Source organism: Ipomoea triloba, chromosome 2 (assembly GCF_003576645.1).
Source record: "Ipomoea triloba cultivar NCNSP0323 chromosome 2, ASM357664v1".
NCBI lineage: Eukaryota > Viridiplantae > Streptophyta > Magnoliopsida > Solanales > Convolvulaceae > Ipomoea > Ipomoea triloba.
In genome coordinates this window covers 14,620,940-14,634,478 of record NC_044917.1, presented here as the reverse complement: position 1 = coordinate 14,634,478, position 13,539 = coordinate 14,620,940, and the positions used below count along the sequence as shown (strand labels likewise).

At 34.4% G+C, this 13,539-nt stretch overlaps 2 protein-coding genes across 3 annotated transcripts; one reads left to right on the top strand and one right to left on the bottom strand.

Annotated features, from left to right (window-relative positions):
- The first annotated feature begins 748 nt into the window (after window positions 1–748).
- Window positions 749–4,305, top strand: LOC116006012 (putative pentatricopeptide repeat-containing protein At3g25970). Of its 2 annotated transcripts, none has more exons than XM_031246264.1 (4): window positions 749–983; window positions 1,454–1,563; window positions 1,647–1,772; window positions 2,151–4,305. In XM_031246264.1, the coding sequence occupies exon 4, from the start codon at window positions 2,232–2,234 to the stop codon at window positions 4,293–4,295; it is 2,064 nt and encodes a 687-aa protein (XP_031102124.1). In that variant the 5' UTR covers window positions 749–983; window positions 1,454–1,563; window positions 1,647–1,772; window positions 2,151–2,231; the 3' UTR covers window positions 4,296–4,305. The 2 variants fall into 2 exon arrangements, with proteins under 2 accessions (XP_031102124.1, XP_031102117.1); XM_031246257.1 differs by having other exon boundaries at window positions 750–983; window positions 2,156–4,305.
- Window positions 4,306–6,975: 2,670 nt separating this feature from the next.
- LOC116010796 (protein STRICTOSIDINE SYNTHASE-LIKE 12-like) lies at window positions 6,976–11,857 on the bottom strand. The gene is made up of 4 exons (XM_031250305.1): window positions 11,588–11,857; window positions 9,929–10,210; window positions 8,647–9,113; window positions 6,976–7,451 (listed from the first exon to the last, which is right to left on the bottom strand). Exons 1-4 carry the CDS (start codon window positions 11,830–11,832, stop codon window positions 6,976–6,978), a joined length of 1,470 nt encoding a protein of 489 aa, XP_031106165.1. The 5' UTR covers window positions 11,833–11,857.
- Window positions 11,858–13,539: the final 1,682 nt, after the last annotated feature.

Below are 13,539 nucleotides of genomic sequence, written 5' to 3'. Positions count from 1 at the left end.
CATATTTTAATGTACGATTATAGTATGAATAGCAATTGTATTAACATATTTTACAGCTTTAAAAAAAAAAACATATTTTACAATATTACGCAAGTATAGGAGTGTTTTGGGTTGAAAGTTAAAATGGAAGATTTTGTTTTTATTAATAGTATAGATTGCGTTGTAGGAAAATATATGTACTGTATTATTACTATCAGTAATTTTTATCTAGAATTGTATTACGAATATGGAAGTATGGAAGAATATATTTTATTACAAATTGTATTACCATATTTTAATGCATAATTGTAGTACGAATAGGAGTTGTATTAACATATTACGCAAACCTTAATAGGAGTGTTTTGGGCGGAAAGTTAAAATGGATGATTTTGTTTTTATTAATAGTATAGATATAAATTTTTCATTGTAAATATCTCTATTTTTTACGGAGTATATGAATTGTAAGAATTATAATGCAATATGTGTGGTAATAATTATTTAAATTGATTAACTAATTTATACAAAATAAGTCAATGTACTAAGAATTTCAGTTGTGCGTCATCATAATCAAATTAATCTAAAAATATATATAGTTAATCTAATTAAAATAAAAAATATTTATGAATATCATATTAATAGAGATGAGATGTAATTTAATTTAATAATTTTATATTTCATCATAAATAATTTTCGTCGTGAAATTTTTAAAAGTTTTAGATTTGTACCCCAACTTTAAGATATTCCTGAAACTGCCCCTGCTCTAGCGGCACTACACCCCTCTCTCTTTCTCTCTCGCCGCCCTTCTTCTCCTTCTCGCAGCCACGCCACACCGTCTTTCTCTTTCTCTCTCTCTCGCCACACCCTCCTCCCTTCTCCATGACGGCGGCGCGTTGAACAGAGGCATTGCACAGTTGACGGTGTCGGCGTATTTTCTCTTCTCCATTTCTCTCGAAACTTGGCATTTGGCAACGACATCTCCACCTCGGCGGCGACATCTCTTTCAGGTCTGTGTCTAACTTTCTCAAAAATATTTGTTAGAATTGGGTATAGAATGGAGTTCTGCAATTTCTGATGTATTTTAGCTCATTTTCCATGTCTTTGATTAGTACATGTTTTTAGCAAAGGAATCATATGTATGTTTTTTTTTTTTTTGCTAACATAATTTAAGGGTTTATTATGCTAGGAACATGTATATTTATGATACGGAATTTTGAATAATAGTTGAAGTGTTGCTGGGAATTTATGCATCTTTCATATGCATATTATTTTAAGCTTTTTTAGTTTTTTCCTTTGTTTTTTCATTCCCTTTTTTCTCGGCCAGGCACATATATGGTTTCTCTCTAAAGATTTTGAATGGCGCACTGTTTAAATAAAATGATAAATGATGAGGAGTGGAGAAAATTTAATTTGCTTCTGTTTGCTGTAGTTCAGTTATGGCAGAGTTTGTTTTGACAACCAATTCTTTTGCTTTCAGAGTCTTTGAGTCCACATATGTAGGCAGGAGATCAATTGTTAAGGGCCGGTTTCCAAAGAAGTACAGACATCCGTCTTTGGACTCGAAGCTTACTCTTAAGCTTGAATGCGGTTGGTCTCTCTAATGGTTCTGTTCCTTATCTAATTGCTTGAAGCGAACTTGTTTCTCTAACCAATCTAAAATTTTGTAACAGGAGGCTAGATGTATGACGAAAGCCAGACGACTAGGCGTTGCTACCTAGTGCTTTATGCTGTTGATCCCATATTGCATTCTGTGACTTGAAACTTGAAAGGGGAAAGCTACTTGGATTGCCTACCTGGTGAGGGATTTAATGATTTATTTTTCTTGTCTTCTTTTATTCTTGTCTCTGTTATGTTTTTGCAAGTAAAACTTTTAGCACAAGCCAGAGTATACTATTCCTAAGATCTTCAACCTGGCCAGAGTTGTTAATTATGTTATCTGACACAATTTTATCTAATAAGGAAAATACTACTCCTACTTCCAAATTCTATCAACGCCTATTTGTCAATTTTTTAAAAAGTTAGTTTATGCGTCTGTCAACTACATATGCGTAAAGTGGACACTTTTTGCGTCTATGCCATATGCTTCTGACTCATTTTGTAGTAGTGTAAAATGAATAGCATCAATGTTTAAACAGAAATTATGGGGTTGCGTAACTAATTCTTTGTTGTGTTAGTGCAGCATGCAATTACCCAAGTTCTTTAGCACTCTTCTCGTCTCATGAACAAGGCCACTAAAATTCCTCACTGAAACATCGATGGCCTATGTATCAAAAGCTGCAGTTGCCCATTGTCAAGCAATCAAATCAGCGCAAATTAGATGCACCTACACAGCCAATAACCTGATTAATGCATACACAAGATGCCGAGATTTTGCAGCTGCTCTCAAGCTGTTCGACGAAATGCCCAATAGAGACACTGCTTCTTGGAACACTGTGATTGCAGGCTACGTAAACTCTCGGAATTTCCAGAGTGCATGGGATTTCTTGAAATCCATGAAGCAGCATGGTTTTCTGTTTGACGGCTACACCTTTGGGAGCATACTTAAAGGTGCTGCCACTAATGGTTTCCTGTCTTTTGGGCAACTGGTGCATTCGGATATTGTTAAGATGGGGTATGATGCTAATGTTTATTCTGCGAGTGCTCTGGTAGATATGTACACCAAGTGTGGCAGAATGGAGGATGCAAATAAAGTTTTCTGTCATATGCCTGAGCGTAACACTGTTTCGTGGAATGCTTTAATAGCTGGATATGCAGAGATTGGTGACTGCAGGAGTTGTGTTCGGTTGCTGGAAGAAATGGAGAGAGAATGTGTGCTATTGGATGATGGCACATTCTGTCCTCTTTTGACATTGCTAGATGATCAGGAGTTTTTCGGGCTTGCAATGCAGCTTCATGCGAAAATTCTAAAATGTGGATTGGATTTTGAAAACATGGTATGTAATGCTCTAATCAGTGCATACTCAAACTGTGGAAGCATTGAGGGTGCGGAAAAGGTGTTTGATGGTTCTGACAGTTGTCGAGATTTGATCACTTGGAATTCAATGTTAGCAGCTTACATAGAATATGATCAAGGGATGGAGGCCTTCCGACTATTCTTGGATATGGAAAGGCTCGGTTTGGAGCCAGATATATATACTTTTACTAGCATAATAAGTGCTTGTTATGAAATTACTGAAAAAAGGCAGGGAAAATGTTTGCATGCTTTGGTCATTAAGAGGGGATTGGAAAATGTAACAAGCATAGCTAATGCGTTAATTTCCATGTACCTCAAATCCAATGGCGGTTGCATGGGCGATGCAATGAGCGTTTTTGAATTCTTGGACGTGAAAGATTCTATTTCTTGGAATACAATTTTAACAGGATTGTCTCAAAATGCTTTGAGTGAAAATTCCTTCAAGATTTTTGAGGAAATGAGGTCCCAACAACTAGAGATGGATCATTATGCCTTTGCTGCTGTCCTTCGATCTTGCTCAGATTTGGCATCATTTCGGCTGGGTCAACAAACTCATGCCTTGACACTGAAGACAGGAGTCAATGTATACGAATATGTGACCAGTGCTTTGATATTTATGTATTCCAAGTGTGGACACATAGAAGATGCTTGGAAGTCCTTCGAGGAATCACCCAAAGAGACTTCAATCTCTTGGAACTCAATCATGTTTGCACACGCGCAACATGGGCTGGGCGAAGTTGCACTCGATCTATTCTCCTCGATGACAAAGAGGAAAGTGAATCCAGATCACGTCACCTTTGTTGCTGTTTTGACTGCGTGCAGCCACATTGGTCTGGTAGACGAAGGTCGCAGATTTCTCAATTCTATGGAAGCTGATTACGGAATCCCGCCAAGAATGGAACATTATGCTTGTGCAATCGATCTATTTGGTCGGGCTGGGCATCTGGAGGAGGCAAAGGAGCTGATTCGCGGGATGCCATTCCAACCAGACTCAATGGTGTGGAAAACCCTACTTGGCGCCTGTCGAATGTGCGGTGATCTTGAACTAGCCGGTGAGGTAGCACATCATTTACTAGAATTGGAGCCTGGTGAGCACTGCACATATGTGTTGCTTACAGACATGTTTGGAAAACTAAAGCTTTGGAATGAAATAGCTGGTGTAAAGAGGTTGATGAGGGAGAGGGGAGTGAAGAAGATTCCTGGTTTGAGTTGGATAGAGGTTAAAAATGAGGTGCATGCTTTTAATGCAGAAGACCATTCACACCCTCAATGTGTGCAAATTTATGAATTGTTGACAACATTAATGTATGAAATCAAATTATTTGAAAATGGTAATGAGTTTGGTTGGTGCATAGAAATGTGCTGATGAAGTAAGGCCTTGCGTTTTTATTAAAGTCCTCCTATTAATGCGAAAATGGTCAAATAAGTCTTTAAATTTTAGAACTCAAAAAAAAAAAAGTATTTAAATTTTATTTGAAAAGTCAATTAGACTCTTAAATTTTTAGAGGAGCAATTAAGTCCATCACCATGTTATTTTGGTAAATCGAAACTCAAAAATTGATTAGTGACTCATAAATTTCAGCCAATTCCTACTCGGTGATTTTTAGGCCTAGCTGATTTTTAGGCTATAATGCACTAAAATAACAAATAGCGTGCTGATGAATTTAATTATACATTTTAAAAATTTAATGGCTAGATTAAATTTTCGAGTAAAATTTATCATTTCCCTTGATTAATTGATACAGATATGCCTCAATAAAGATTAGATTGATAGGGCAATATGAAATGCAACTTAACTAAATTAAACATCAACACAATGAAATGAGATAGTTCTAATTGCTTCTGAATTTTCAATATTATTTAAATGTTTATTAAATTAAATCAGTTATTCATATTTAAATATATATCAACTAATTGCTTCTGAATTTTCAATATCATTTGAATGTTTATTAAATTAAACCAGTTATTCATATTTAAATATATATCAACTAAATGAACTGATGGATACTCATGACTCTTATACTAAGTATATCAGCCCAAAGTGAATGGTAAAGACTTTGATGAATTTAAACTGAGAAAAAAGTTAATATTGTTTCAGCACAATCACAATTTTACTTTGAGTTTGTATGAGGTCAGGTGCGGATTGGCCAATGGTCCACATTATATTGTGAACTACTTACATTTTATTTTAATATACTAAAGATTCATTTTTAGTGTATTATATGTTCATTTTTAAAAAATTATTTTTAGTGTATTGTAAGTTTATTTTGAATATATTATTTAAAAGATGAACTTTCAGTATATTAAAAAAAATGAAGATTTATCAATGATTCACCTTGTTAGGTGGATCATGATCCACACTAAAATTTGTATCAATTGACACTATGGTCCTTTCTTTAAATTAAAATATTTATCCAAAAGTATTTGAATTCAAAATATTTAAATATAAAAGAATTTAAAAAATGATTAAATAAATCTAGATTAGGAAGATTTTTCAATATTAACAAAGATAATGCCTGCCCTATAGTAGAGTATTTTTTTTCCTTATCTAAGCTCAACTATCAAACCCTTATGCTTGTCAATCTTGGTGTAATACTCACTCGTAAATGATTGGTGTCACAATTCTTCACTAATCAGGTGTAAGAATTAGGAATTCCTTTTCCAACTAGTCCCAAAAGGGATGTTATGGCAACACTAAATCGAGCTAGAATATTTACTGAAAATGCAATATCCGATCTAGTGTAGTTAGCAAGATATAAAAGGGCTCCTATGGCACTTAGGGACTGAAAAAATCACCGAAATGGTTACTCCTATGGCAAGATTCTAACTTTCCAGTAGTGGTTGCTCCAAATTTCTCTTCACCTTTCCACTGAACAAATTAGAATGTTGATTGCTACATGTTGGGAATTATGGAATCACCGAAATGAAAAAATCTGGCAAAATAGAAAACCACAATTGTCCTATACCTCTATTATGAAAGCAAAATTTTTTGTTGATGATTGGTTGAAGGCCGGCCACTACAGCATTCAACACCAGTACCACAAGCAGCAACAATGAAGAAGGGAAATGAAAGAAACCTCAACCGGGCTTTAATTTCTCAAGATGAATGTGGATGCTGGCATAGATAAAGCAAATGCAAAGACGGGCTTTGACAGCATCATCAGGGGCGACAATGGAGTTTTCATTGCTGCCAGAGGTACACAATGGAGTGGAACCTACTCTCCAAGGGAAGCAGAAGCAACAATGATCGATCAGGGAACCACTCAGTTGGATCAATGCGAAGAATTTGGGTAAAGTGAAAGTGGAAACAGATTCTCTTCATGTTTGTTTAACATTTAAACTTTTGTAAAGGGGAATCTTCTTTTCACCTTATTATTAGAGATATAGAACACTTATTAAGAGAGCTCTCTCAAGTATCTTTACCATTTGCTGAGCGATCAACGAATTATACAGCTCATGCTATTGCAAAGCAGTCTATTTCTATGTCTTGCAAGGAGTGGTGGTCTTACCCTCCTTCCTATTTTTGTACTGTGTTAAGTTTGGATATTACAGGGCGTTTGGTTGGGAGGAGGAATAAGAGAGGAAAAGAATTGTAATTCGATGGGAAAAGAATAAGGTTGGAATAAAGTAGGAATTGAAATTACACTGTTTGGTAGGAAGGAATAGAAGTACAAGGAATTGAAATGTAAGAATTGTGACTAAAATGCCCTTATATTGTAGTAGTAGTTGTAATAATAATAATAATAATAATAATAATTCTTTCAAAAATATTTAAAAAAAAAGGGTATGGGAGGAGGAGAAAAATAGTCTTTACACTAACAAAATTGTCCTTCATCTTCACCGAATTGCAATTCATCATTTGGAGGGAATTACAATTCAGCGGAAATAAAGAAATTGAATTCCGACTTGGTGTGCTTAACATATTTAAATAAAAAGGATTGAAAGGGGAAAGTAGTGTACTAACGGAAAACAATTGCATTCTCTTTCTCTAAATTTTACTTTAAAATTTGAAATCATCACTTTATGTAAGCAGCTAGTTGGAGACTTCATATTGCGGTATAAACACCAACAAAATCCGACAGTAATGATCCGACATAAGCTTTATCAAAGTGTTCTTGGTACCCGCTGAATGAATTGGGAAAAGTATCAGTGACATTCCTCGTGTTGAGAATATTGCCGTTCATGTCGAAGTTCACTACAATGGAGTCCGTTATAGGAACAGGCTGCTGCTGAGGTTTAGGGATGTTCAAAGCCACCCAGAAACCCCCTAATGTCCCCCTCTTAACGTTGTCGAGTTGTCCTTCGAGGTTTTCCAGCACTGTCTCGGTTGTATTAGCCTTTGGACCTCTAATGAAATACTTGATAATCCTGCGTCCGATGAACTCAGAGATCATAATGAATGTCTGGTGTATGTCCGATTGTCCGTAGCTATCCCTACTGGCCCCGACAGCCCGTTTAGCAACACAGTTACTTGTCCCTTGCCCGCCTCGTACTTTAGCAGTCTCCCCGACCTGTCGCCGCTCTGCACGATTTGCGTAAAGTTGCTACAAATTAAGATAGCCATTTTAATTTGTTGTTAATGGTAGTAAGTGGGATTGTTAATGTTGGGTGGAGGTATACTGGTCAAGTCTAGCACCAGGTGCGTGGTTAGGGATTGTTAGGCCGAATAAAAAGGTTGGTAAAAGGGCTTAAAAAGTCAAGTCTAACATTAACGCCTCGAAATTTGATGATGGTCTGAAAGTGATAGAGAAACCATTAAATTAGTAAGTGTGCTCTAACAAGGGGATTCGAGTCTGAGCAGAGTGGTGGAGGCTGGTAAAGGGTTGTAAAAGACTTACAAGGCCAAGTCTAGCATCCACCTTCTCGAAAATGTGATGACGGTTAAAAAATTAAAAGTGATAAGGAAATAATTAAAATTAGTATAGGTGCTCTAACAAGTGATTTCAAAGTCAGGTTACGGGTTCGAGTCCTAGCAATAACATATAAGACTAGTTGGTGACTCGGTGCTGGGTGGGAAAATATATATATTGAATGAATCACTAATTATTAATTTTAGTTGGAATTATTATGATAGTTTATGGTTTGTATTGAAGATCATGTATTAAATTTAATCTTTTTAATAATTGTTTCATATTTTTCTGCGTTACCGTGCACATTTTTACCTTCCAATGCATATTGTTATGCTTTCTAGAGCACATTGTTCACATTATTGTGCTTTCCAGTTTTATTTGTTTATTTATTTGTACATACTATTTGTGTTTTTACAATTTGGCCCCCAATTTTTCGGGGTCTGTGCAGTGGCCCTTTTGATTAGTGGAATTGGGTTTACATTGGTGGTCTTGCAACGTAGGAGAAGCTTTCTCTAAACTGCGCTACAAAATTATTTTACGTGCACTTACTATCTGCTTCATTTCGTTTGTTGCATGATTATCTGTTCGATTAGATAGAATAGTTGATACTATTGAATCTCATATTGTTAGTGGTTTCTAAATAATCACTTTTAAGATGAGACTCAAACCTGAAATCTTTCTTATTAAAGCAATAATGTCATTAAAGCATAAGATAATTAGCTCACTTTGCTATATATATTTAGCTTTATGGTTACATGTATAATACGTTTATAAATCTTATTTATTGACTAACACATGCAAGGCACCATAGTTGGAGAGTTCATATTGCGTTATACAAACCAACATATTTAGATAGTAATAATGAACCGGCATAAGCTTTATAATCTATCCCGCTTTCATAGTAGACACTGAGTGTGTTGGGAAAACCATTAGTGAGATCCCTCTTATTCAGAATCGTGCCGTTCATGTCGAAATGCATTGCAATGGAGTCGGTCTGAGGAGGAGGCAGCTGTGGTCGCAGAGGTTGTAGAATGCTCACAGCAACCCAGAAACCCTTTGTTGCTCCCTTCTTTATGTTATCTGGAAATCCTGGAAGGTTTTTCAGCACTGTCTCAGTTGTATTAGCCTTTGGACCTGTGATGTAATACTTGATAACCTTGCGTCCAATAAACTCCGAGATCATGAGGAAACTTCCATATCTATCGTCTCTACCCATCGCTATCCCTGCTGGCCCCGACAACCCATTTAGCAACACCGTCACTTGTCCTGTGGCCGCCTCGTACTTTAGCAGTCTCCCAGAGATGTCTCCGCTCTGCAAAAGTCCTGTAAGGTCTCTGCAAAAATAACATCACAGTTAGGATCAAGTGCTTACACTACCTCAAAAGCTATAGCTCACCATGAAGATGCCATCACAATATACTGTCGCCACATTTTCTAGAGTCATGGTGTTGGACTTGACTTTCATCAGCCTCGGCCCAACAATTGCCCTAACAACTAATTGCTAGACTTGACCCTTTACTGGCCTTCGCCTAACAATTTCTCTTTTCCAGCACATGTTAGAAATTAACTGCACAATAATACATGTTAGGATCAAGCCTTTACCACTACGCCAAAAGTTATAACTTACAACCTAGGCCCATCAACTTTATTTCCTTATACACCGCCACCACATTTTAGAGAGTCAGGGTAGTGGACTTGTCCTTCACCGGCCTTCGATCCGTCCAACAATTCCCCTCCTAGCACCCATCAATCTTAACTATACAAATACTATGATCAAGCGCTTATAACTACGCCAAAAGATATAGATAGCTCACAACTTAGGCGTAACTTTATTTCCTTATATACAACAACCACATTTTCAAGAGGCAGGGTGCTGGACCTACCCTTCACTAGCCTCTACCCGACAATTCTCCACGTAACACTCACAAGTCTTAACTGCACAGATACTATCTTTGTTAAGATCAAACGCTTACCACTTCGCCAGAAGGTATAGCTCAACCCCAATTGCTAGACTTTACCCTTTATCGGCTTCAATCCAACCCCAACCAAGATTTTGTTATATTATTACCAGAAAATGTTAGACGACAGTTTGTGCGACAATAAAGTGTAATTATGGTATGTAGTAGGAATTTTGTTATGAATAATGTACAGTGTTCGGAATATTAGTCCGAATATGACGCCGGAATCTACGAAATATGCGTCCCCATATTGTTCATCCACGACCACAGCATCTGCAAAGCTGAAATTTTGGCCATCTACGCCGGCTGCTAGCTGAGTTGCAAGCCCGCCATTTCTTCCGACCTTTAAAAGGCCATAAAAGGCGTCAGTTATATAGAGCTCTTCACCACGACGATCAAAGTAAAGACCTAATGGCCTTCCACATTCGGCTTTTATATTTGTAATGCTGATCCCATCACATTTTTCCTTAGTTCTGAAGAAAATACCAACCAAAATGTTATTTATTTAATTTATTCATTTTTGTGAAGAAAATATAATGTAATCATAACTAATACATCCTTCTTCTCTTTTTTTTTTTTTTTTTTTTNTTTTTTTTTTTTTTTTTTTTAGTACTATCCATATGTGAGAGTCACCACATGACATCTAAGCACAAGGATGTTTGACTAATACATACTTTGTTACAAATAAGTTGTTATACTGTAGTGGACTATGGTAACACAGCGCTATGTATATCAGACCATGATCTAATTAATATGATTGTTAAATGAAATTGTAGTGAAGTTAAAAATGATACTTTAGTGTTGTTAAAATTAAACTAATGTGTGGAAAATGAAACAAAAAAAAATAGATCTCATGCAATAATGTATATTGTCAAACGTAATTTTAGTATGATTAAAATGATATTTTATTGTTACTATAATGAAATTAGTGTAGGTAAAAAATGAAACTAAAAGAGTGTTCTCATATAATAACATATATTGTCAAACGAACATGAAGTGTAATTAAAATTATACTTGTGTATGTGTGAAAAATGAAACTAAAAAAAAAAAAAGATCATGTAATAATGTATATTGTCAAATGAAACTATAATAGAAATAAAATGATACTTTAGTGTTGCTACAACGAAACTAGTGTGTTGGAAAAATGAAACTAAAAAACAGAGTAATGTTATCAAATTAAACTAAGTGTAATTAAACTGATACTGCATGTCTAGCTACGTCGTTTTGATTTATGGTCCATGCTGCTACGTGGACCATGATCAACAGTAAAATTTGCCGTTACCAATATTGCGTGGACCGTGCTCCACACAGCTATGTTGATCAGAGTCCAAAAATATATAAAGTACATTATTCTAACTCATAAAATATATTATTTTATCTCAGAAATTTCATTAGTTTAACACATAAAGTACATTATACATTATTATAACACATAAAGTACATTATTCTGACTCAAAATATATTATCTTATCTCACAAATTTCATTATTCTAACACATATAAAGTATATTATTCTAACAAATAAAATACATTATCTTACTATATATTCATTATCCTAACACACATATATTATTCTAACAAATAAAATTCATTATTCTAACACACGCATGGAACAATGAATTTTTTTAAACATCACAATGACATTATTTTAGACCGTGGTCCACACAGCTCTGTGGACCAAATAATTTGCTCCATGAATCCAATATGGGTTAAAGTTTTGAAACCCATCAGCCATTATGACCCAAAAACATGACCCATGATTGCCATGAGTATTCCACGGGTTGAATTGAAATTGTCATCCTTAATTTTGTATGTTCTATCACAAAAAGTAGAGATGAATAAGAAAATTACCTGAGAGGCGATGTCGTAGCAAAATCAAGAAAAGTTCCATTATTAAAAAATTTAAAAATTCTGCCATCATTAACGCCTGTATAACATCCTTTGTCTATTGGATCACATTCAAAGTCTTCAGGGCCCGAAGCATTTTGTGGGAGATTGAGCTTGATTGGTTGAGTTATACCAGGCTGAGGATGAACCACACACGGAGAGGAAATGAACATTAGTATGGAAATCCAGAACAGTGCTAGTGAGTTCATATTGCTTGTAGATGAGGTGAGACTAGATGGTGATGATACAATGAATTCTGAGACTATTTATACATGGATGTTGAGACTCAATTGTCACGTTTTTCCAATGGGCACCCCCACGCTATATCTACTCAGCTCCTACGTACATAGTGTGGAAAATACAACAAATGATGCATAAATTTATTGAGTAGAATGAAAAAGAGACGCCATTACAACTTAACTCACTGGTTCATTATATATGCAAGGAAAAAGTGTTAAATAGGTCACTAAATTTATCGCTTTTGTGCAATTGGGCCATTGAACTTAAAAAGTGTGCAATTCAACCATTAAACAAGCAAAATTTGTGCAATTGGACCATTTTTACAAAAATTTTCTGGTAAAACCCAATTATATTACTAACATATATGTATTAAAAGTGGCATTTTCTTCTACCATACTAATTGGGAGTCAATATTGAAATGTTTTTAACTCAAATTGAATTAAAAATTTTTGTAAAAATGGTCCAATTACACAAATTTTGCTTGTTTAATGGTTGAATTGCACACTTTTTAAGTTCAATGGCCCAATTGCATAAAAGCTACAAGTTCAGTGGCTTATTTGACACTTTTTCCTATATGCAATATTTAAAAGAAGATGGATAAATTTCTTTTACGCACTAATATTTGTTCCAGTCTACTGAGTTATTAAGTCACCATGACTTACATCTTCTTAAATACTCTGCGAATCGAACTGTGGGAAGTCTAGAGTTGGAGATTCAATTTTTTTTAAAAAAAAGAAGAATGTAGAAAAGAAATTAGGGTGTTAAAAATAAAATGATGCTTTCGACATAATAATTACTAATTGCCATCTAAACCTCCAGAGACAATAATAAGGTAGCTTATGGTCCCGTTCTAAAGTCAAAGAAATAATAAATTCTCATTAATTAATAACACTATCAATAAATTTAAAATATATTAACTTAGTAACCAAATATTAAAAAAAAAATAGTAAATTAATGATCTGTTAAGAAACTCATCAAAACATGCAATGCCTTCTGAAATTGATTTTGTTAAAACACGTTTTCATATTTCATTGTTTGATGGCCTAAAGTTTTTTTTTTTTTTAAACATGTTTTTCTGTTTGACAAAAAAATAGAAAATTCTCTCTCTCTCTCTTTTTTTTGGGTGCTTTGTTCGTTTTTTCAAAAAATAAATAGAAATCCATTGTAAATTTAATCTATACTTTACTATTATTTAATCAAATGGATGGTTCAGATAATCAGATGAATTATTTAATCAAATAGATGGTTAAGATAATTCAGATTAATATTATTAATAGAGATTACCTAATTTAACCTTACTTTTATGATTATCCGTTAAGTTTTCCGTTAAATATTCTCTTCTCCGTTAATATTTGTTAACTTTTAACTTACCCATTAATTTCTATAAGAAAGGTCTTAGGTTCGAACCTCATCTCAATCAAATTTGACATAATTAAGTTTATCACTCTATTTTACTCTTATTAAATTAAATAAATTAGTAGCTACAACAAAAAACGATACATATGTATTTCTTTAATTTAGAATTATGTGTCTACAATACCTTTATTTGAAAAAATTATTCATTATCAAAAAATTAAATTAAATAAGAGAAATAATTTCATTAGTTATATTGTCTTTATTTTCTCTCATGCAAAGATTCTTTACATTCAAATTTATGTCTATTATCTTATTTTTAC